We start from the raw sequence: 22,968 nt of genomic DNA on the forward strand, positions 1-22,968 counted from the left end.
TATTTTCGGGAAAACACGGTACATACATACATACAACTTTGGGAAAATTATTTTAAAGGCAGCATGGGGACCTTTAGCTTGTACATCTGCTACCTCTGGTGGCGAACCTATGGCACTCCAGATATTCATGCACTACAATTCCCATCAGCCACTGCCAGCCTGGCAGTGGCTGATGGGAATTGTAGTGCATGAACATCTGGAGTACCATAGGTTCGCCACCACTGAGTCAGAAGCAGGGTTGATCCTGGTTAGTTCTTGCATGGGAGACCACCAAAAAGTCCAGGTTTACTATGAGAGGTAGACAATGGCAAACCACCTCTCGCCATAAGTTAGTTGTGCCTTAACAATGCTTCATGCAGACACACAACTACCAGATTACTTCTGTGTTTCCAGATGGCTCCCTGTGACCATTTCAGGTTGGAGAAATGGCAGAGCAGAGATGGCTTAATGTCCCTTTTGTTAGTGTCGAGGACCCAATTTCATTGTGTATCTGACAATGGCATTAACAAATCTGATGGGCTTTGGTCCCAGTGAGCTTTCACACAATATAATACACCATTTAATACACTCAGCCTGGTTTTCGCCCCCAATAATTCTTGCCCTCTGATCTCAGCCTTGACCATCCCAACAACCACCACCAACAATATACAGAGGAGCAGCAGTGGCGTAGGAGGTTAAGAGCTCGTGTATCTAATCTGGAGGAACCGGGTTTGATTCCCCGCTCTGCCACCTGAGCTGTGGAGGCTTATCTGGGGAATTCAGATTAGCCTGTGCACTCCCACACACGCCAGCTGGGTGACCTTGGGCTAGTCACAGCTTCTCGGAGCTCTCTCAGCCCCACCCACCTCACAGGATGTTTGTTGTGAGGGGGGAAGGGCAAGGAGATTGTCAGCCCCTTTGAGTCTCCTGCAGGAGAGAAAGGGAAGTATAAATACATACTCTTCGTCTTCTTCCTGGGCTAATGAGAGCTGTCCGTACCTTACAGAATCTTTTTAAAGGACTGCTTTTGACCATCAGGAAAAGGAACTTTATTTAATAAGATCAATACAACTGCTTCTCCAGTCGACCAAGGCAAGTAAATTTCAGCGAATGATTCGTTCCTGGCATGGCGGGTCTGAAGCTGATGAGAAAACAAAGGGAGGGGGAGGAGAATGAGGAAACGAAAGGAATGGACGTGACTGAATCTGAGGCTTTATATTTCATCGGTTGAGTGAGCAGGTGGGGAATTTGATCTGGCCAGCAGACAATAGAAAGAATGCAGGGAGCGGCCCACTGGCTGTTGAGTTCTTTCTCTCTTCTGCCTGTTCTCTTGCGTGGGAATTTCCACCCTTCCTTTTTTCAAAGCTAACCATACCGCAGCCTTATGAACCAGTGTGGACTAGAAACTTGGCCTTTTTCTAAAGCAAACAAAATGCAGAATGCCTGAAGCGGAATTTTGTTCCCCGGACCAAATGCCTCGGCTTGCCCCGAGTGCTGATCAGGTAATTGCGTTACACCCACAGCCTTTGACAATTTGTTAGGAAGCAGAATGAAGTGCAGATCAGCATTTCCCTCAGACTTCTTCCCATCAACCTCCTACTCCAGTGATGGCGAACCTTTTTGAGACCGAGTGCCCAAATTGCAACCCAAAACCCACTTATTTATCGCAAAGTGCCAACACGGCAATTTAACCTGAATGCTGAGGTTTTAGTTTAGAAAAAACAGTGGGCTCCGAGGCGCATGTTACTCGGGAGTAAGCTTGGTGAAGCAACCGTGCAACGCTTCAAATGGATGAATCATGACCCTAGGAGAGTTTACTCAGAAGCAAGTCCCATTGCCAGCAACTGAGCTTACTCCCAGGTAAAGGATCATGCCCAGGCCAGTCTAGGGGTGTCTGGGTGGGGGGTGATTCTCCGCCCGCCCCCACATGATGAACTCTGTGCACGTGTGCCCACAGAAAAGGCTCTGAGGGCCACCTCTGGCACCCGTGCCATAGGTTCGCCACCACTGTCCTAATCCCATGGCGAATGTTGTGCCCTGGAGGATTCTGGGCATGTTCCAGGATGCAGACTCAGTCCATATGCTGCTCAGGTCAGGCCTGTTAGGTCTCATTGTTGCCTCCGGAGCGTGACCAAGAACACACCCGACAACATGACCCTGTTGCTGAGTGCTCCAGGGGCGGATCGAGGCAAGCTGCCTTGAAGAGAACCTAATCTGCTATTAGTGCTCTTTTCTTTGAGGAACTGTTTCTAACCTGCGTAGGAATCCCCAGAGTCCCCTGAAATGCAGCTAGGAAGCCCCTGATTTAGATGAACAAAATGTGAAATAATATGGCTGAGGCCACATGGGACACGCCATGGGAAATGACTGCATGAGGCTGTCTTGAGCGAAATTCGACCCTGGATATATCAGCACTAGTACTACACTCATATTCACACCGCAGCCCAGGTCTTTTACCTCCTTCCTGGTCCTTTAAATAGGGTTGTTGGGAAGTTAACCTGGGATTTTCCACTTGTTTACCAGACTCTACTGCTGGGCTATCCCACCACCACCACTATCCAAATTGTAAGTTTTGTTAACAGCTGCCATGGTGGGGGAAAGGGGATGGATTCTGATCCATGCTGCAGTGCTGTGGGCACAATCGCCCTTCCCTTCCCCCACCTCTCTTCCACTTTAAATGATCCCTGTGCCTCCACATTGGAATTTACCCTGAAATTAACAATACACAGAGGTCTATTTACAATAAGAACATAAGAACAAGCCAGCTGGATCAGACCAGAGTCCATCTAGTCCAGCTCTCTGCTACTCGCAGTGGCCCACCAGGTGCCATTGGGAGCTCACGTGCAGGATGTGAAAGCAATGGCCTTCTGCGGCTGTTGCTCCAGAGCACCTGGACTGTTAAGGCATTTGCAATCTCAGGTCAAAGAGGATCAAGATTGGTAGCCATAGATCGACTTCTCCTCCATAAATCTGTCCAAGCCCCTTTTAAAGCTATCCAGGTGAGTGGCCATCACCACCTCCTGTGGCAGCATATTCCAAACACCAATCCCACGTTGCGTGAAGAAGTGTTTCCTTTTATTAGTCCTAATTCTTCCCCACAATGTTTAATAAACTAGGGAGATCCTAATTGCCATTCCCAATCTTGCTTAGCCTTAGAACAGAAAGAATCCAAAATATAAATAAATAAATAAATAAAACTTTAGGATCAGTGGGGGAGATTATATTTGTGTCCTGGGACAGTTTTTGGTGTATTTTACCTAAGAGTGTTGGGTTCCGGATTCTTGAAATTCACAGGTACCTGGGAGAGGAAGCAGAAGTAGAATGATCATTATGGCAGGAATGTCCAGCCTTTTTGGTGTGTCTCTGTCCTTTGGAATCCAGATAAGTGTTTAGTTTGCTTGGCAAAACTGTTTTAACACAGTCACAAAAGACACAGCAGCCTTTGATGCTGTAATCCTATCCAGCATTGCTCCAGTCTAGGTCTAAGCAACGGGCTTAGAGCAAAGCAGGGGGTCTTCAAACTTTTCTGCGCTTGGACCACATCGTATATTTTACCAATACATGAGGGCTGAACATTGAACTAGAGCCGTGGTGGCGAACCTTTGGCACTCCAGATGTTATGGACTATAATTCCCATCAGCCCCTGCCAGCATGGAAAATTGGCCATGCTGGCAGGGGCTGATGGGAATTGTAGTCCATAACATCTGGAGTGCCAAAGGTTCACCACCACTGAACTAGAGGCTTGGGGTCCAGCTTTATACTGCTAGCTCCACCTTCAGAAGTCACCTGGACTTTGGAGGAGGAGCCAGCAGTATAAAGCTAGACCTGGCCATACCTAGCCCTCAGTTTAAAGCTACACCTGGCCAAGCCCAGCCCAGTGTTCTTCTCCCTCCCACCAGTTGTGCTACAGCAGAGATAGGAGGGGAAGAGAGAAAGGAGAAGAGGAGGGCCAATGGCCACAGGCCAAATTACATCATTTGGAAACGCCTGGTCTACAGTAAATCTAGGACTTTTTGAAATGAGGACACAAGGCAAGCGTGCAGCTTTTCTATCAAGTACCAAAGAGCTGCTGCTTTCATCCGAGAAAGGGGGAAGACTTTGTGAAGTCAGTGGCAAAGACCTCTTCTCCAGGCTTGTTTGATGACATCACAGAATCATAGAGTTGGAAGGGGCTGTACAGGCCATCTAGTCTAACCCCCGGCTCCATGCAGGACCAGCCTAAAGCAGGGGTGGCCAATCTATGGCACTCCAGGTGTTCATGGACTACAATTCCCATCAGCCCCTGCCAGCATGGCCAATTGAGATATAAATAAAAATTATTTTTTTAAAATCTGGGGTGCCATAGGTTGGCCACCCCTTGGGCCCTAAAGCATCCCCGATAGCGGATTGCTGGACTGTTAAGTACGTGGTTGGCCAGTGGTGGGATCCAAAAATGTTAGTAACAGGTTCCCATGGTGGTGGGATTCAAACAGTGGCGTAGCGCCAATGGGGCTGGGCAGGGCACTAAGGGGACGTGGCCGGGAATTCCTGGGGCGGGGTATTGCTGGGCGGGGCTGTGGCAAGGACGCAGCCGCCGCGCCATTCCTTGGGCGGGAAACGAATGCACGCAGGCGCAGGCTGCCTCGCACGCCGGTGCACCTCCTGCTAGACTGCTTCCAGTTCTGCGCGCTACTGCTGAGAGGAGGGGCGTAACTAAGGTCAAAATCACGTGGCAAAATCACCCATTAGTAACCCCCTCTCGGCACACACAAATAATTAGCAACCTACTCTCGGGCACCTGTGAGAACCTGCTGGATCCCACCTCTGTGGTTGGCCCGTGAATTTTCCATCTTCCCAGTTTGCGATAAACACTGTTTTTAAAAATTGTGATCGGAAAGTATTTTCAGAACGGCCGGTGCTTGCAGTCCTCCCTCGACTTCTGCCTCCCTGAAGGTTTTCCATCGGCAGCGACTACTCTTTTTAGATTCCGGGTTGGCAATTAGGAGGAGAGGGGCAGCTCATGGTGCTCTTCAAGCGGCTCCATTTCCACCCGGGACCCTCAAACCCTGGCTGCTGGTCCTAAGAGCATTCTAACAAGAAGGCAAAAACAGGATTCACTTTTGTCACTTTGAAAAGTCTAGACTGGTCTTCTGCACCAAGGGAACAGTGAGGGCCCATAAGACTGACCCTGGTCAGTACTGATTTCACCAAACAACTTACTGTGAGTTCGGGGAATCAGCAGGAATTCGCTCATAGCAAGGCAGGAAGCTTGGCTCTTGAAAGCAGAGATACAATTCTCATCGGGGTGGAGGGTTCGGGCTAGTGGAAGGGGGTGGGGAGAAAGGTGTTACTCGGGATTCTTAGCTCCTGACCTCCCAGCGTGTCAAAGTTTACTTCCTGTCCAGTGGACGCAGAAGCCTCGAGAAAGAACTCACAGTACAGGAGGATCCTCTCGTAGTCTTGGTCTGTTTCCTTGACCATGATGACGTCAGGACATTTGGTAGAGAACAACTCTGTCCGCATGTGAGGCCTGCCTGTAGGGTTGGATTGAGAGACAATCGTCTGTCAGGATTTTACCACTAAAAATGCAGAGGGACGGGAAGATGCCCGTTTTGAATTGGGTTTGACAGGCGCCAGGGGGACATGGGGATCTCCAGGAATTACAACGGATCTCCAGACAACAGAGATCAGTTGCCTGGGGGAAAGGTGGACTCTGTAGTATCTGTAACCCTGTGAGCTCCCTCCCCAGAGTCAGCATGCAAAATCTGCAGAATTTTTCCTCAATCTAGAGTTGGCAACCCTAGCTTGAATGCTTTCTCCCCTCATCTCTATCAGGGACTGATCTTGCCTACCAAGAAAATTGCACTATCTTGCAGGGAGCCAGCGTGGTGGTGTGGTTGGGAGCAGCAGACTCTAATCTGGAGAAGTAGGTTTGATTCTCCACTCCTCCACATGAACTGGCAGACTCTTATCTGGTGAACTTGATTTGTTACCCTGTTCCTCCACATGGAGCCTGCTGGGTGACCTTGGGCTAGTCATAGTTCTCTCAGCCCCACCTACCTCGCAAGTTTTCTATTGTGGGGAGAGGAAGGGAAGGGGTTTGTAACCTGCTTTGAGACTCCTTACGGTTGAGAAAAGCAGGGTATAAATCCAAGCTCCTCGTCTTTACTCAAGTACAGTGAAGACTGAGCTATATGGAAGTAGATTTATTGCAAGAAATTGTAATAGAAACCCAACACAGTGAACCACATAGATCTTTTATTTGTTTGGCCCATTTGTACATGTGGAAAAAAATAAGAACATAAGAACATAAGAACAAGCCAGCTGGATCAGACCAGAGTCCATCTAGTCCAGCTCTCTGCTACTCGCAGTGGCCCACCAGGTGCCCTTGGGAGCTCACATGCAGAATGTGAAAGCAATGGCCTTCTGTGGCTGTTGCTCCCGAGCACCTGGTCTGTTCAGGCATTTGCAATCTCAGATCAAAGAGGATCAAGATTGGTAGCCATCAATCGACTTCTCCTCCATAAATCTGTCCAAGCCCCTTTTAAAGCTATCCAGGTTAGTGGCCATCACCACCTCCTGTGGCAGCATATTCCAAACACCAATCCCACGTTGCGTGAAGAAGTGTTTCCTTTTATTAGTCCTAATTCTTCCCCCCAGCATTTTCAATGAATGCCCCCTAGATAAGGGCCGTATCAAACAAAAGAAAAGAAACCCCAAAAAACTGGTGCTTGAGGAAAAATATGTATTGTCCATACACCCTTTCGTGTTTGGCACAAGTTTCCTCAGGGGGAATGCAACAGTGTGCAATGTTCTCTTTCCCCTGATGAAGCTCGTGGGAAACATGCATAGACAATAAATATTTTCTCTCCGGCACCATTGCTTTTTGCTTGGCTTTCCTGTTTGTGTGCATCCCTTTCTGCCTGCGCAGTCGGTGAATGGAAAATGGTCCGTGAAATGCAAAAATATGAATGTTAAAATTAATTAAACACACGGTTCAAGTGGATAATTAAAAAGCAATTAGAACAGATGACAAAAACAGGCAATTAAAATAATGAAGACCAAGCCCATCCCAGCTGCCCCAGGATCTCTTTTAAATAGTTCTGTTTTATAGATTTGCTGGAGGCCAAAGTCCCAGCCTCACCCCTTGCTGGACTCTATCTGTAACAACAGAGCAGCGACAGAAAGGCCTGGACATGGGACATCATATTTGAGAATGAGGGGACAATCAGGAGACTCTGTTGTAAGAAGCAAAATTGCTGCACAGGTTCATATCAGGAGAACCTATTCACCAGGTGAGTCCACGAAGGGCTTTAAAGGTAAACACCAGCACCTTAAGACCCAGAAACAAATGGGGAGAGTTCAAATGGATTTTAGGACTGGTATGATGTGGTCCTGACAGGTAAAGTCAGCTAGCAAAGTGGCATTTTGCACTAGCTGAAGTTTTTGGGTTGTCTTCAAGGGCAGCTCCACGTAGAGCACTTTACAATAATCTAGCCTCCAGGTTACCATAGTATAGCCCGGCCAGATGTCTGTAGAAACAAGGACAACTTCTCAACTAAATGTTGCTGGAAAAAAAGCAAATCTTGCTACTGTGCTACTGTTTTTCTAACAGGAGGTCTGGATGGTGTAGGGCCAGCAATGCAAAGTGATTCAGAGCAGGTGAACTCTAATCTGGAGAACCGGATTTGATTCCCCACTCCAGAGGCGTAGCTACCATGGGGATATCCGGGGACAAGTGCCCCGGGCGCCCCCTTGTGGTGGGCGCAAAAATTGCAGGTTCGTTTGTGGCTTTTTCTGTTTTTCAGGGTTTTTTCCATTTTTGGCCTGCAGGGGGCGCAGTTTTTAGGCTAGCGGCACAAGAATTTCAGGCTATTGTCAGGTGACTCTCCTGATGATACCAGCCAGGTTTGGTGCAGTTTGGTTCAGGGGGTCCAAAGTTATGGACCCCCAAAGGGGGTGACCCTATCCTCCATTGTTTCCAATGGGAACTAATAGTAGATGGGGCTATCATTTTGAGGGTCCATAACTTTGGACCCTCTGAATCAAACTTCACTAAACCTAGGTGGTATCATAAGGATATTCTCCTGCTGCTACCATCCAGGTTTGGTGAAGGTTGGTTCAGGGGTCCCAAAGTTATGGACCCCCAAAATGGAAATGATACCATCCTCCATTGTTTCCAATGGGAGCTAATAGTAAAATGGGGCTACCCTTTTTTGAGGGGTTCATAGCTTTGGACCCCCTTAATCAAACTTCACTAAACCTGGAGTGGTATCATGAGGATAGTCTCCTGCTGATACCACCCAGGTTTGGTGAAGGTTGGTTCAGAGGGTCCAAAGTTATGGACCCCCCCAAAGGGAGTGCCCCCATCCCCCATTGTTTCCAATGGGAGACTAATGGTAGATAGGGCTACCCTTTTGAGGGTCCATAACTTTGGGCTTCCTGAACCAAACTTCACTAAACCTGGAGTAGTTCCATCAGGAGAGTCTCCTGAAGATAGCCTAAAATTTTGGTACTGTTGGCTTAAGCGGCGGAAATCCCCTGACAGGCACCCTCAAATTTTCCCCAGGTTCTCTCTTTAAAATCCACCTCTTTTTGAATTGGATTTAAAGGGAAGAATCCTGAATCCCTAAGGCTAAAAAAACATTGAAATTATTGTTGAAGGCTTTCAAAAACCAGATTCAACTGGTAGTTGTGAGTTTTACAGGCTGTGTGGCCGTGGTCTGGTGTATCTTGTTCCTAACGTTTCGCCTGCATCTGTGGCTGGCATCTTCAGAGGTGTATCACAGAGAGAAGTCTATTATATAAGGAAGAAGGCTGGACACAGTGTATAATGGAGCTTCTCTCTGTGATACACCTCTGAAAATACCAACCTCGAATGCAGGTGGCTAACATTAGGCTAAGATATACTGACCACGGCCATATAACTGAAAACACACAATAACCAACATTGAAAATGATGTATTGTCGAAGGCTTTCACGGCCGGAATCACTTGGGTGCTGTGTGGTTTCCGGGCTGTATGGCCGTGTTCTAGCAGCATTCTCTCCTGACGTTTCGCCTGCATCTGTGGCTGGCATCTTCAGAGGATCTCTGTGGCTGGCATCTTCAGAGATCCTCTGAAGATGCCAGCCACAGATGCAGGCGAAACGTCAGGAGAGAATGCTGCTAGAACACGGCCATACAGCCCGGAAACCACACAGAACCCAACTGAAATAATGATGCTGTTTGGGGTGGGGAATCTGCCCTGAAGCAGCATCACCCAGCTAATGTTGTTTAAACTAGGGAGCCCAGAGTATCCCCTTAAGGTGGATTTAAAAGGAGAATCTGGGCTCTGTAGTTTAAACAACATTAAAAGTGATGCTGTTTCAAGGTGGATTCCCCGCCTTCAAAAATAGCATCACTTTCAATGTTGTTTAAACTAGGGGAGCCCTGGAATGTTCAGATTTGTGTGTTGGGGCATGTTCTATAATGCGATGGTGACTTTGAGATGACCTGGTGCAAAAAATGTTGTGGTGGGGGAGGGACGCTGCCCGGGGGGGGGGGGGGGGCGCAAAACTCAGATTTTGCCCCGGGCTCCATTTACCATAGCTACACCCCTGCCCCACTCCTCCACATGAGCAGCAGACTCTTATCTGGCGAACTGGTTGAGCCTGGGCTCTCCCAACTGCAGGCAGGAGAGAAAGTACTTTACCTTCTGTAGTCAGATGGGCGCTATGTTCAGTAAGCAAGTAAATCCATGAACGGGGAACACACTGGCCTGTCTTCCTGGAAAAGAGACAGGGGAAAAATTAATATGGGCATATGCGTCTTTATTTACTAATTTCTAGATGGCCTGCCCCATATCAAGGGTGCATTGAAGGCAGTTTGCAACATAATAAAAAAAACCAACAGAAATTTCTGCCCTCGATGACATAGGTAGACATAACAAAACATTCAGAGGTGGGATCCAGCAGGTTCTCACAGGTTCCCGAGAGTAGGTTACTAATTATTTGTGTATGCCGAGAGGGGGTTACTAATGGGTGATTTTGCCACGTGATTTTTGCCTTAGTTACGCCCCTCCTCTCAGCAGTAGCGCGCAGAACTTGAAGCAGTCTAGCAGGAGGTGCACCGGCGTGCGTGGCAGCCTGCGCCTGCGTGCATTCGTTTCCCGCCCAAGGATCGGCGCAGTGGCTGCGTCCTTGCCACAGCCCCACCCAGCAATGCCCCGCCCCCGGAATGCCTGGCCACGCCCCCATCATGCCCAGCCCAGCCCCATTGGCACTACGCCACTATTTGAATCCCACCACCATGGGAACCTGTTATTAAAATTTTTGGATCCCACCACTGGGCCTGCCCCCATATCAAGGGTGCATTGAAGGCAGTTTGCAACATAATAATAAAAAAAAAACCAACAGAAATTTCTTCCCTCAGTGACATAGGCAGACATAACAAACCATTCCTATTCTATCATTAAGGCCAATGTTAAAGAGTTGCTTGCTCCAGGTTCAAAATACCTGGGGATTTTGAGGGCAGATCCTGAGGAGAGCGGAGTTTGAGAAGGGAAGGGACTTCGGTGGGGTATAATGCCAGAGTCCGCCCTCCAAAGCCACTACTTTGGCCTAGTGAACTGATCTCTGTCATGTGGAGATGACTCAAGGAGATTTCTAGCCTTCACCTGTAGGTTGGCAACTCTAGCAAGGTACACGGTTCTTCCCCTCTTTTTTTTAAAATCCTCACAACAACCCTGTAAGTTAGGTTAAGCTGAGAGAGAATGGCTGGCCTGGTTGATGGCATTCAAGCCATCAACCAGGTAATCCCCAGTATCTCAAGTGGGTTTCCTGGCACCCATTCGCTGTTTCACCCAAGCTAATAGCCAGACCTGGTTTTCCTTCACTTCACCAAAGAAGAATCCAAGAGGTATATCCTGTATTTGAGGAGTGCCGGTTTTGAAATCACTGGGCGTTTCCCCACTTACCTTTGCTGCCCTTTGCTGCGCACTACTCTCAGCGCGCAGCATCTCTGGCGCACGCCCAGGTGTCCCCACGACCCTGTGCTCCGGGCGGGGTCATCAAAAGGCGCTGTTTCGAGGAGCGCCAGGAATGCCGCGCGCTGAGGGGGCGCGAGAGCGGCAGCGCAACGTAGCCGCCCCTGTAGCGGGGAGTGCTGGGGGACCCCGCGCTACTTGAGGAGAGTAGAGTGGGGCTTAAGGTAAGTGGGGAAAGGGCCACTGCCTCCAACACTGGAGGATGTTGGGCCTGCAACAATGTCACTGGCTTCAGCATGGCAGCCATTTTGTGGTGTTGCCAACTCTGGTGGTTTCCACACAGCCCAAACATAATGGGCTGAGGAAGCTATTTATCCCGTTTTGGAGAAGAACTTTGCACAGGGCTCTCCCCCAAAATGGGTTCAGGCCATTATATTTCCCTCAACCTGGGCTTTACAAAAATTGCTAAACTAGCAATCTTTTGGGAGAAACCAAAGGAGCCACAGCAACCCAGACTGTTCACAATTGCTTCCTGGAGGGGGTGAAATCTCCAGCGCTAAGGCACACAGGGGAAACCAGGCTCACCAATGATGTGTAATACTTGCTCTCCACATTCCCAAAATGCACACAGGACTCAAGACTGAGGATACCATCCTAGTCTAACCTAGTCTAACACTGTCACTCAGATTCCAGGTGACACATAAAGAGGTTGAAGGCTTTTTGAAACAACAAGGAATCCATATTCAATGGAAGATGTTTCTTTCAGCTGTAGCCCCTTTCAGAACAACAGTATAATCATCCCAAAAGCTGGAAAAGGCTGTTCTTGTCCGAACAAGCCTATAGGATAGAACAGTGAGGGCAGTGGTGGGATCCAAACATTTTAGTAACAGGTTCCCAGGTGGTGGGATTCAAACAGTGGCGTAGCGCCAATGGGGCTGGGCGGGGCACGACGGGGGCGTGGCCGGGCATTCCGGGGGCGGGGCATTAATAATTTCTCTGTTACTGTAAAAAACTCTTACTGTAAAAAACAAGTTCCTAATTTCCAGCTGGTATCTTTCTGTCCATAATTTAAACTCATTATAGCAAGTCCTATCGTCTACTGCCAACAGAAACAACCACTTCTCCTCTAATTGACTGCCTGTCAAATACTTAATACTTTCAAAATACTTAATTTTGTTTCTAGAAATCAAAAGGATACTTTCCTTAAACCAGGAACTTTACCATATTTCTAAAACATGTTTTTAAAACAGCCCAACAGGGAGAATTATCCCGTTTTCTACCTTCGCTAACCAGCCACATAGGAAACAACAGGACTTTATGATTTTTGGACCTAATGGAATTTCTAATGGAAAAGCAGACCCAATTAGTAACCCCCTCTCGGCACACACAAATAATTAGCAACCCACTCTCGGGAACTGGTGAGAACCTGCTGCATCCCACCTCTGAGTGAGGGGCAATGACTCAGCTGTAGAGCCTCTGTTTTGCACGCAGAAGGATACAGGCTCAGTCCCAACACATCCAGTTAATAGTAGTAGGTGATATGGAAGACCTCAGCCTGAGACCCAACTAGCTACAGGCTATTCTGATTCTGACATGTCAACGGCCTGGCAGTATTAAGCCGCTTCATCCATGCATCTGACCGGACAAATGGAGTTGGTGCAAAGTGAGGTAGGCCTGTCAATCTTCAGGCAGGGCCTGAGAATCTCCTGGAATTCCAACCTGAAGTTGGCAGCCATAAGGAGAGATGGTCCTTTGGCTATGAGGCCCTCAGGCTGTGTAAGGCAATGGAAGGACCAGAGGTGGGATCCAGCAGGTTCTCACAGGTTACTAATTTTGTGTGTGTGCTGAGAGGGGGTAACTAATTGGTGATTTTGCCACGTGATTTGTGCCTTAGTTACGCCCCTCCTCTCAGCAGTAGCGCGCAGAACTTGAAGCAGTCTAGCAGGAGGTGCACCGGCATGCGTGGCAGCCTGCGCCTGCATGCATTCGTTTCCCACCCAAGGACCAGCGCAGCGGCTGCATCCTTGCCACAGCCCCGCCCAGGAATGCCCCACCCCCAGAATGACCGACCACGCCCCCTTAGTGCCCCGCCCATCCCCATTGGCGCTACGCCACAGTTTGAATCCCACCACCATGGGAACCTGTTACTAAAATTTTTGGATCCCACCACTGGGAAGGACGCGATTGTTGCAGGGTTGCCAACTTCAGATTCGGGATTCCTGGTGATTTGAAGGTAGAGCATGGGGAAGGTAGAATTTGGGGACATTGTTATCCCCTCTTTCATTTTACCCTCACAACAGCAATCCTGTGAGGTAGGCCTGGCAGAGGGAGAGAATGACCGGCCTAAGGTCACCCGACAAACTTGCATGGAAGAGTGGGGATCTGAGCCTAGATCTTCGTCTAACACTTTAACCATGAAACCAAGCTGGTACCACACTGTAGAGTAGAGGCCCCAAAGCTTTTTGAGCCTATGGGCACATATGGTATTCTGACATGCCATGGCGGGCACAGCAACAAAATGGCTGCCACAAAATGACTAGCCACAAAATAGTTGCCACAGTTTAACTTCAGAAACACAGTACAGATCCTTGTGCTGAGGTGACAGCTGCTGCCAAAGTTACATTTAAAGTAAGGTGACCAGATTGTCACCTGTCACAGGGCGGGAAACGGGAGCGCCCCAGAAAGCAGTGCTCCTGCGGCCGTGTGCGCGGAAGGCTGCCGCACTGCCTTTTGGGGCACGCCCCAGAAGGCAGTGCGGCAGCCTTCCAAAAATCGTGACACTTCAAAAAATCTGTGGGACGCGGGACAAATTGTCTTAAGGCAGGACTGTCCCGCCAAAAGCGGGACGTCTGGTCACCGTAATTTAAAGAGATCTTCACAGTCAATCAAATTTCCAGTAGCCTATCTGGGCAAAAGCCCTACCTGTCCCCACTCAGTGGATGCTGGAAAAGGTGTTGTTGGACACTTTGACCCCCACCAGCATTACATTGGGAATCCCTACTGTAAAGAATGAGACATAGCTGTATATATAGGCCAGAAAGAAGATGGGATCGTAAGGGTGGGGGACTCACAGTCGGATGGTGGCTCTCAGCTGCAGCCGCTCTAGGTTGTTGCTCTGGGACATACTGAACATGATGCTGTCAGTAGTGACGAAGATCTCCAGCGAGGAGGGGGATGACGAGGCTGCGGCTATGAAGAACCATGTGCCAAAGTACTACAAAGGGAAACAGGAGGATGCTGTTTAGAGCCGAGCTACAGGAATCAGAAATGAGGTGACTTGCTGAGAAGTGACAGGGAAGGGGTTTCTAATTTTACAGTCGGAGAACCACTAGGGAAAAGACCCTGTCCCATATACTCACTGACCTCACCTCTGCCAGGCTGGGTGCACCAAACAAACAATTATGTGCACCCATAAGGTTAGCAGTCACAGATTTAATAATTTATGAGTTTACTACCATGTTTTCCCGAAAATAAGACAGTGTCTTATATTAATTTTCGCTCCCAAAGATGTGCTATATCTTATTTTCAGGGGATGTCTTATTTTTCTGTGTTCTGTTCATTGGGCATGCTTCCAAACAAAAACTTTGCTACCTCTTACTTTCAGGGGATGCCTTATATTTTGCACTTCAGAAAAACCTCTACTACGTCTTATTTTCTGGGGATGTCTTATATTCGGGGAAACAGGTAAGTGTACAATATATACACTTATGGGTTGTATCTCAGCAATGCCCCAGTACACCTTCAAGTCATTTCTCTCCTACAGAAATAAGTACATTCACAAGTATTAGTCACCACTTCTATAATTGCTTCCTTTATCTCCACAGGGATAGCTATGAACTTAGAATTGAAAACCCAATGTGAGCGACCGGCTTCCAGATACGTTCTGGCTTCAAGAATCTTCAGAGGTTCACAAATGCGTGGTCTTTGGTCAACAGGTCACATATAAGATTGTTCTTACACAAATCAAATTAGACTTCATGTGCCAAGCTTTCTCTTGCTTGGAGAAATACTTAAAGGTAGACTAAGGCATTTCTGAGATACAGCTCCATAAGTGAATATATTGTAGGCTTCGTAAACTCATAAATTATGCAGTCTATGACTGCTAGCCTTATTGTGTGCAAATGATTGCTTGCTTGGTAACTTCAGTTACACCCCCCCGGCCCTTTCTATTGTATATATGATGGGTGTACCAGGCAGGCCACCCGCACCAGATCTCATGTTACAAACCCTTGGCTAAGGAACTGGGTTTGTCTTACTGTCCAATCTAAAGGGTGTGTGTGTGTGAATCCAAATTGGGAGTGGTGTAGGGCCACGCCAGCAGATTCATCCGCCCTAGGGCACTTGCCCTGAAGAAGAAGAAGAGTTTGGATTTATATCCCCCTCCTTTCTCTCCTGCAGGAGACTCAAAGGGGCTGACAATCTCCTTGCCCTTCCCCCCCCTCACAACATCCCTGTGAGGTGGGCGGGGCTGAGAGAGCTCCGAGAAGCTGTGACTAGCCCAAGGTCACCCAGCTGGCGTGTGTGGGAGTGCACAGGCTAATCTGAATTCCCCAGATAAGCCTCCACAGCTCAGGCGGCAGAGCTGGGAATCAAACCCGGTTCCTCCAGATTAGATACACCAGCTCTTAACCTCCTATGCCACTGCGGTGTGGCCCTCTCCAGTGGTGGGATATGTGGGGGGGGGGTTACAGTTGTCAGATCAAATCAAGGAAATACCTGAAGATTTGGGATGGAGCCTGGGCAGGAGTACAGTTCCCTCAGTGGGGTACAAGGCCATAGAGCAGTGGTGGCGAACCTACAGCACACGTGGCACTCAGAGTCCTCTTTGTGGGCACGCATGCTGTTGCCCGAGTTTGGGCACTCGACAGTGGCATAGCGCCAAGGGGGCCGCGATACACTGGGCATGCACCCCTTCAGGGGTGTGGCAAGGCATTCTGGGGATGTGGCAGCGAGGTATTCTGTTTCGAGGCGTTCTGGTGGCGTTCCAGGGCAGGGCGGGGGCATGGGGCGCACGCGTGCCCCAGGTGCAGTTTCCCCTTGCTCCGCCACTGGCACTTGGTCTCTAAAAGGTTCACCATCACTGCCATAAAGTCCACTCTCCAAAGCTTCCATTTTCTCCAGGGAAACTGATCTTTGTAGTCTGGGGACGTGCAGTAACTCTGGATGATCTCCTGGCACCACCCAGAGGTTGGCACCCCCGGATCCATCCCGTCCCCAGTCACAGACCAGGAAAGGGATTTGGGCGTCTTAGTTGATAGTTCCATGGGCAGCTGTGAAAAAGGCAAACCCCATGCTGGGGATCATTAGGAAAGGAGTTGATAATAAAACTGCAAAGATTGTCATGCCCTTATATAAAGCCGTGGTGCGACCGCACTTGGAGTCGTGTGTTCAGTTCTGGCTGCCACATCTCAAAAAGGATATCGAAGAGATAGAAAAAAGTGCAGAGAAGGGCAACGAGGATGATTGAGGGACTGGAGCACCTTCCTTATGAGGAGAGGCTGCAGCGTTTGGGACTCTTTAGTTTGGAGAGGAGACGTCTGAGGGGGGACATGATTGAAGTCTATAAAACTATGCATGGGGTAGAAAATGTTGACAGAGAGAAATTTTTCTCTCTTTCTCACAATACTAAAACCGGGGGGCATCCATTGAAAATGCTGGGGGGAAGAATTAGGACTAATAAAAGGAAACACTTCTTCACGCAACGTGTGATTGGTGTTTGGAATATGCTGCCACAGGAGGTGGTGATGGCCACTCACCTGGATAGCTTCAAAAGGGGCTTGGACAGATTGATGGAGGAGAAGTCGATTTATGGCTACCAATCTTGATCCTCTTGGATCTGAGATTGCAAATGCCTTAGCAGACCAGGTGCTCGAGAGCAACAGCCGCACAAGGCCATTGCTTTCACCTCCTGCATGTGAGCTCCAAATGGCACCTGGTGGGCCACTGCGAGTAGCAGAGAGCTGGACTAGATGGACTCTGGTCTGATCCTGCTGGCTTGTTCTTATGTTCTTATGTTCCCTCCTGCCCAGGCACCACCTCAAAATCTGCAGGAGCTGTGTTGTCTCGGCTGCTGTGAGCAAGTGTTGGGAAAAGCCTCTCTCTGCTTGAGGCCTAGAGGGCTGCCGACAAGCCTGAGCAGGCTGGGCCAGTGAGCTGTCTTGTGGAGAGGCGGCTTCATACGCTGTTGCCTAATGTTCTTGCATCGGGGGCCCCAGGGCTCAGCTGAGCAATTTTGGGGCGGGTCTGGTGACAGAGCTCTGAACAAAGGTGTCTGTTCACTAAAAGTGCGCTGCCAAAAAAAGACGGATGGATCCAGAGGCAGCAGTGGGTTGGGTTGGGGGGTAGGTTTGGCTTCCGCTTTTCTGGCAGTTGTCCAGGGGGAAAAAACCAGCCCCAAAACACGAGTCTGGACTGTTTAAGTGAATGAAGTTTTTGTTTCATTTCGGATAGGAGGACTTCTCCGTGGATTGTGTCCATTGTCCGTTAAGGGGAGGGCAGGCACCATTTGGGTTTTTCTCCTCAGGCACCGTAATGTCCTGGGCCGAACCTTCCTGGACTGACAATGGCCAGGCTTTAGTGGGGAAATGTTATTCAGTCGGTGGTGGAAAGTGCCATTGATTTGCAGCTGACTTGACCTTGAAGGGTTTTCAGGTCAAGAGATGAATGGAGATGGTTTGCCGTGACCTGCCTCTGCGTAAGAACATAAGAACATAAGAACAAGCCAGCTGGATCAGACCAGAGTCCATCTGATCCAGCACGATACTACTCGCGGTATTACCAAACCTTTGAAAGCTCGCGTGCGGGATATTGACATAATGGCGCTTCTGCGGCTGTTATCCCAATCACCTGAATGTTAAGGCATTTGCACAGCTCTTCAGGTAAAGGAGGATCAAGATTGGCAGCCATAATAATCGATTTCTCCTCCATAAATCTGCATCGAAGCCCCTTTTAAAGCTATCCGGGTGAGTGGCCATCACCACTATTTGTGGCAGCATATTCCAAGCGCCAATAACACGTTAGCGTCAAGAAGCGTTCACTTTTATTAGTCCTAATTCTTCCCCCCAGCATTTTCAATGAATGCCCCCTGGTTCTAGTATTGTGAGAAAGAGAGAAAAATGTCTCTCTGTCAACGACCCTACCATCACATAGACTTCAATCATATCCCCATCGGCACTCCTCTCCAAACTAAAGAGTCTAACATGCAACCTCTCCTCATAGGGAAGGAACTCCCGGTCCTCAATCATCACTATTATGCTCTCCACTTTTTCTATCTCCTCAATATCTCCTCAGTAGTGACTTTTATCATGAAAGCAAGCATGAGATTAAGCTTGTTTCAGTAAAACCTGGGTTCTTTTCTCCAATAACTCCAACCAGCTGAGGTCTCAATGATTTTTACTGAAAAACAGAAATCAAAGAAATAAAACATAAATGCAGCAAGAGATTGCTCCACTGGTTACATTCCTTTTGGTTCTTTGTCCCCATTCCGGGAACCCATGGCCCAGAGATGCTTCTCTGACCACGTCTCAAGATGGAATTTAAAACCTTTTGTTTTCCCCTTCTCAGGAAAACTCTGCTCAGGCCACGAGGTAACTTAGGCCTTTGAAGTTTCATCCCGGCACCTCTGCATAGTTTCCTGTCCTCCCTCCAGGAGATCAAAAGGCAAAGATGCTTTTCACAGTCATATGTGACTTGGCTAGTTTTACAGTACTATTCCATCACAACTTTGGACTTCCATGGTGATCTCCCATCCAAGTAGTAACCAGGACTGACCCTGCTTAGCTTCCAAGATCTGATGAGATTGGACTAGCCTGGGCCATCAAATTACTTGGGCTATGGGGAGGAGATAGAAAATACTGTCAACAGGGTTTGTGGGGGGGAGGGCAACTTCAGATGGGATCCATGATGCCACAGTGGTTAGTGCCACTATGACTAGGACAGAGGTCTGCAACCTGTGGCTCTCCAGATGACTACGGACTACAACTCCAGATGTCTATGGACTACAATGTCTATGGACTACAACCTGTGGCTCTCCAGATGTCTATGGACTACAACTCCAGATGTCTATGGGCTACAATGTCTATGGACTACAACCTGTGGCTCTCCAGATGTCTATGGACTACAACTCCAGATGTCTATGGGCTACAATGTCTATGGACTACAACCTGTGGCTCTCCAGATGTCTATGGACTACAACTCCAGATGTCTATGGACTACAATGTCTATGGACTACAACCTGTGGCTCTCCAGATGTCTATGGACTACAACTCCAGATGTCTATGGACTACAATGTCTATGGACTACAACCTGTGGCTCTCCAGATGTCTATGGACTACAACTCCAGATGTCTATGGACTACAATGTCTATGGACTACAACCTGTGGCTCTCCAGATGTCTATGGACTACAACTCCAGATGTCTATGGACTACAATGTCTATGGACTACAACCTGTGGCTCTCCAGATGTCTATGGACTACAACTCCAGATGTCTATGGGCTACAATGTCTATGGACTACAACCTGTGGCTCTCCAGATGTTCACAGCCTACAATTCCCATCAGCCCCTGCCAGAGGGCTTTCAGAGGCTGGCAGGGGCTGATGGGAATTGTAGGCTGTGAACATCTGGAGAGCCACAGGTTGCAGACCCCTGGACTAGGATGTGAGAGATCCATGATCAAATCCCCCAACTGCCATGCATCTAGCATTATAACCTGGGGCCGGAACTGCAGGATACGTCACTGTGTGTGGTATTTTATCTGTTTGTTATATTATAATCCTGTTCCTACTGCATTGTTTTCTACTTTTGTACATTTTCAGCACCGATTCGACATGTATCAAACATTTTTGCTTTGTTTCAAATGTTTGGAATCCAAGTCCTATTGCATTGCTTATTAGATGCTTCACCCTACTGACTGCATTGGCTTACACTGTGTACTCTGCCTTCAGTCTCAGTGAGAAAGGCAAACTGTACACAAATGTCCCCGTCTGAGGCAGTGAATGGTGAGTCGGGGCCCTCTCGATTCCTCCACTTGCCATCTCCCCCCCCCCCCCGAAGACTAAGCTGGGGCCTCCAGAAGCCCTTCCCACCCCCCGCCCCCCTCTCCTCTCCCTGTCCCAAAGACCTGCTGCAAGCACAAATTTATCCATCCGAGGTGACAAAAGGTGAGTTGGGGGAGCACAGAAATGGCGGCTAGAGGGGTGGGTGGAAGAAGTCGGGTGGGGTCTTGGATGTGCTTTTCCTCCACCCCTTTCTAGATGCTTTTCCTCCCCACACTTCTCGGACCCATTTTATAAAATGGCCTTTTACTACTAGTAAATAAAATAAATAGGTAAATAAATAGATTCAATGCTCCGTGATGCAATGATGCCAGTTAGTTCAGACTTTTAAAAGGGATCAGGCAAATTGGATAGGCATGTTCATGTCTCATAGCCATTCATGCAGGCCTCTGAAACATAATGTCTAGACTACTGTTGTACACTCTGCTTGGGGCTGCCCTTAAAAATAACCCAACTTGTATAAAGCATGGCAGATGGATAGTTTGGAGTCAGCTGGCAAGCCATATTGCAGTGGTGGCAAACCTTTGGCACTCCAGATGTTATGGACTACAATTCCCACCAGCCCCTACAACTGGCCATGCTGGCAGAGGCTGATGGGAACTGTAGTCCGTAACATCTGGAGTGCCAAAGGTTCACCACCACGGCCATATTGCATCAATGTTGAATCAGTTGTATTGGGTAACTTTTGGTTCCCAAGCTCTTTTTAAGGTGGCAATTGCATTTGTTGCATGGGGTCCCATATATTGAAAGGACCATCCCTTAAGCGGAGCTGTTTACCAGTTACGTGCCTCTAAACGCCCAACAAACAAGGGATGACGGGTTGCTTCCTCATCCTGCCAGCGGGCTTCCCTGAGGCATCTTTGCTGACACAGGATGTTGGACGAGGGACAGTCCTTGATTCTGATCTACCCAGGCCCTTCCTGTGTTAATGTTCAACCTTATGTTTTGTTTACATTGTTAAGGAAGAACTTTAAATAAATATTCATATAATGAAACAGTCTACCTTTCTCTCCCCCCGACCATGCCGAGTGGATACATTTGCTTTCTGAGATGCTTCAGTCTGTCGCTGACTGAAGAAACCTGGGGGGAAAAAATGAATTTAAGCTGCTCCCGGCCACCCACCTGCAAAGGACCCTAGCATCTCCTCCTGATTTTACGGTGCCGTTCTAGGCAGAGCTACATCCCCTTGCTTATGATGGCACTGTTAGTTACCTGGTCTCGGTCGAGCTCATTAGCATGAAGCTTCACTGGCGTCTCACACCGGGAGAAGGCATCTACCAGGAGTCCACACAGGTACAGGAGAAGGGACCACAGGCTCTGCATGGCTGAAGGATTGCTCGGGGCCTCAGGCTCTGCACTAACAGCCCACCGAGCTCACCTTTGTTCCCTGCTTGTTAAATATTTAGCCCTCCAGGGTCTAGAGTCCACCTGGGGCTGTGCGCTGGTTTCAGCGGCTGGTGAACCTGAAATCCAGGAAGACCCTACCATGCAACGTCCATTGGCTGAAACGAGGGGGGGGTGTGTGTGTTATTGAGTCCTGCACAATTTTGATTATAGAGCTGCTGCTATCACTGGTGGAATAAATAGCTATTGGATTTAGGAAAGGATTTCTCTTAATGTTAGTTTGGACAGTGAGTCTGTTCTTTGGATTCCTTATTTTGTTTGGCCTGCTTGGGCAGTTTCTAGTAATTTATTCTAAATCGAGATGTACCTTTTCAGCAGCCGCACAGTCCTCGTGATCTCCTTCTGTGTCTCTTTGGCCTTCTGCACTTGTCTTGCTTTCTGGCTTCCCTAGCCTTCAAAGCTGCTTTGTCTTTTTCCTTTCTGCCAACAGCACACAGCTCATCCTGTCCCCAGATCCTGAAACACATAGATTCCATCCCCCAAAGCAGCTGTTTCCTCCGGGGGAACTGATGTCTTTAATAGCGGGGGGGGGGGGGGGGGGGGGGGCTCAAGACCCTGCAGTCAATTAAGAGCTATCTCCCAGTGCTCTCTGTGGCCCCCCCTGCATAGGTGAGGCAAGTGGTGATTAAAGACAGGGCTTCTTTGGTGGTGGCACTATATCTGTGAAATGCCATACTTTAGCTTTGAGGATTGCCTTACTATCCTTTAGGTGCTAGGCCAAACCCTTTCTAGAGGAAACTGCTTTATTTGGGAGGGTTGCCCAGTTCTAGAGCATTTATATCTGCTTCACATACAGAAGATCCTGGGTTCAGACACTGGCAACCGACAGTAAGAATCAGGTAGTAACCCTCTACCCAAACACATTTTTATTTCTGATTTCAGAGGGGTAGCCTCATCAGCCTGCTGCAGCTGAATAAAAGATAGAATACATTCATAATGAAATGTACTTTTATGAGCCAGGGCCCATTTTGTCAGAGATGTGTGAAGTGTCTTCTGGCTTAGACAAGTTTTTTGCCACAATAAAGGTGCTGGCTTCATAAAGATTCCAGAGAGGCGGCCATGCAAATCTATTGTAGCAAAATAAAACACAAGTTCAGTGGCTTCTTAAAAGCCAACAACAGCCATTCTGGCATGGGCTTCTGTGTCAGAGTGCTCTGATGCTGGAATTGAATAAATGCTGCTCGTCTTTAAAGGGCCACTGGAATCTTGTCTTTATGATGACACAGTTGTGAGATCGACATTTATTTAGCGATTTCATCAAAGGTAGCTGCGTCCTAAGGCGTCTTCCCATTTTTCCATCGGTTGCTAGGATACAGGCTAAACAAAGATGGCGGCAAAATGATTTGTTCCAGGATGAGGAAACGATTCTAAAAAAATATAGCGGACACGTTTCCCTTTCCCGCCCTCCCCATTCCCAAGATGGCGGACAGTCGCGCTTCAGCACGTTGGCAAAGCGAGAAACTCGCCCTCAGGAAATATGGCGGACATGCGCGTGATCGGGTCCTTTCACCTTTCCCAACAGCTACTACTGCATCGCCGGAAAAAAAAATGCTCCTGGAATGGCTAGTGCGCAGGCGCCCACCCGTCC

At 48.4% G+C, this 22,968-nt stretch overlaps 1 protein-coding gene across 1 annotated transcript; it reads right to left on the reverse strand.

Moving 5' to 3' along the window:
- Nucleotides 1–1,004: 1,004 nt before the first annotated feature.
- APOM (apolipoprotein M) lies at nt 1,005–21,359 on the reverse strand. Its single transcript, XM_048489557.1, has 7 exons — nt 21,189–21,359; nt 13,994–14,136; nt 9,651–9,724; nt 5,394–5,492; nt 5,179–5,277; nt 3,237–3,277; nt 1,005–1,120 (listed from the first exon to the last, which is right to left on the reverse strand). Exons 1-6 carry the CDS (start codon nt 21,297–21,299, stop codon nt 3,237–3,239), a joined length of 567 nt encoding a protein of 188 aa, XP_048345514.1. The 5' UTR covers nt 21,300–21,359; the 3' UTR covers nt 1,005–1,120.
- Nucleotides 21,360–22,968: the final 1,609 nt, after the last annotated feature.

Source organism: Sphaerodactylus townsendi, linkage group LG03, assembly GCF_021028975.2.
Source record: "Sphaerodactylus townsendi isolate TG3544 linkage group LG03, MPM_Stown_v2.3, whole genome shotgun sequence".
Lineage (NCBI taxonomy): Eukaryota > Metazoa > Chordata > Lepidosauria > Squamata > Sphaerodactylidae > Sphaerodactylus > Sphaerodactylus townsendi.

What these genes read in the sequence shown, in the direction of transcription:
- APOM (XM_048489557.1), bottom strand. Translation starts at nt 21,299, where the DNA reads ATGCAGAGCCTGTGGTCCCTTCTCCTGTACCTGTGTGGACTCCTGGTA. An exon ending in CTGAGAGCCACCATCCGACT is followed by an intron (nt 9,725 to 13,993) that starts GTGAGTCCCCCA and finishes TCTCTTTTCCAG; the next exon opens with GAAGACAGGCCAGTGTGTTC. An exon ending in CGAGAGGATCCTCCTGTACT is followed by an intron (nt 5,278 to 5,393) that starts GTGAGTTCTTTC and finishes CCCTTCCACTAG; the next exon opens with CCCGAACCCTCCACCCCGAT.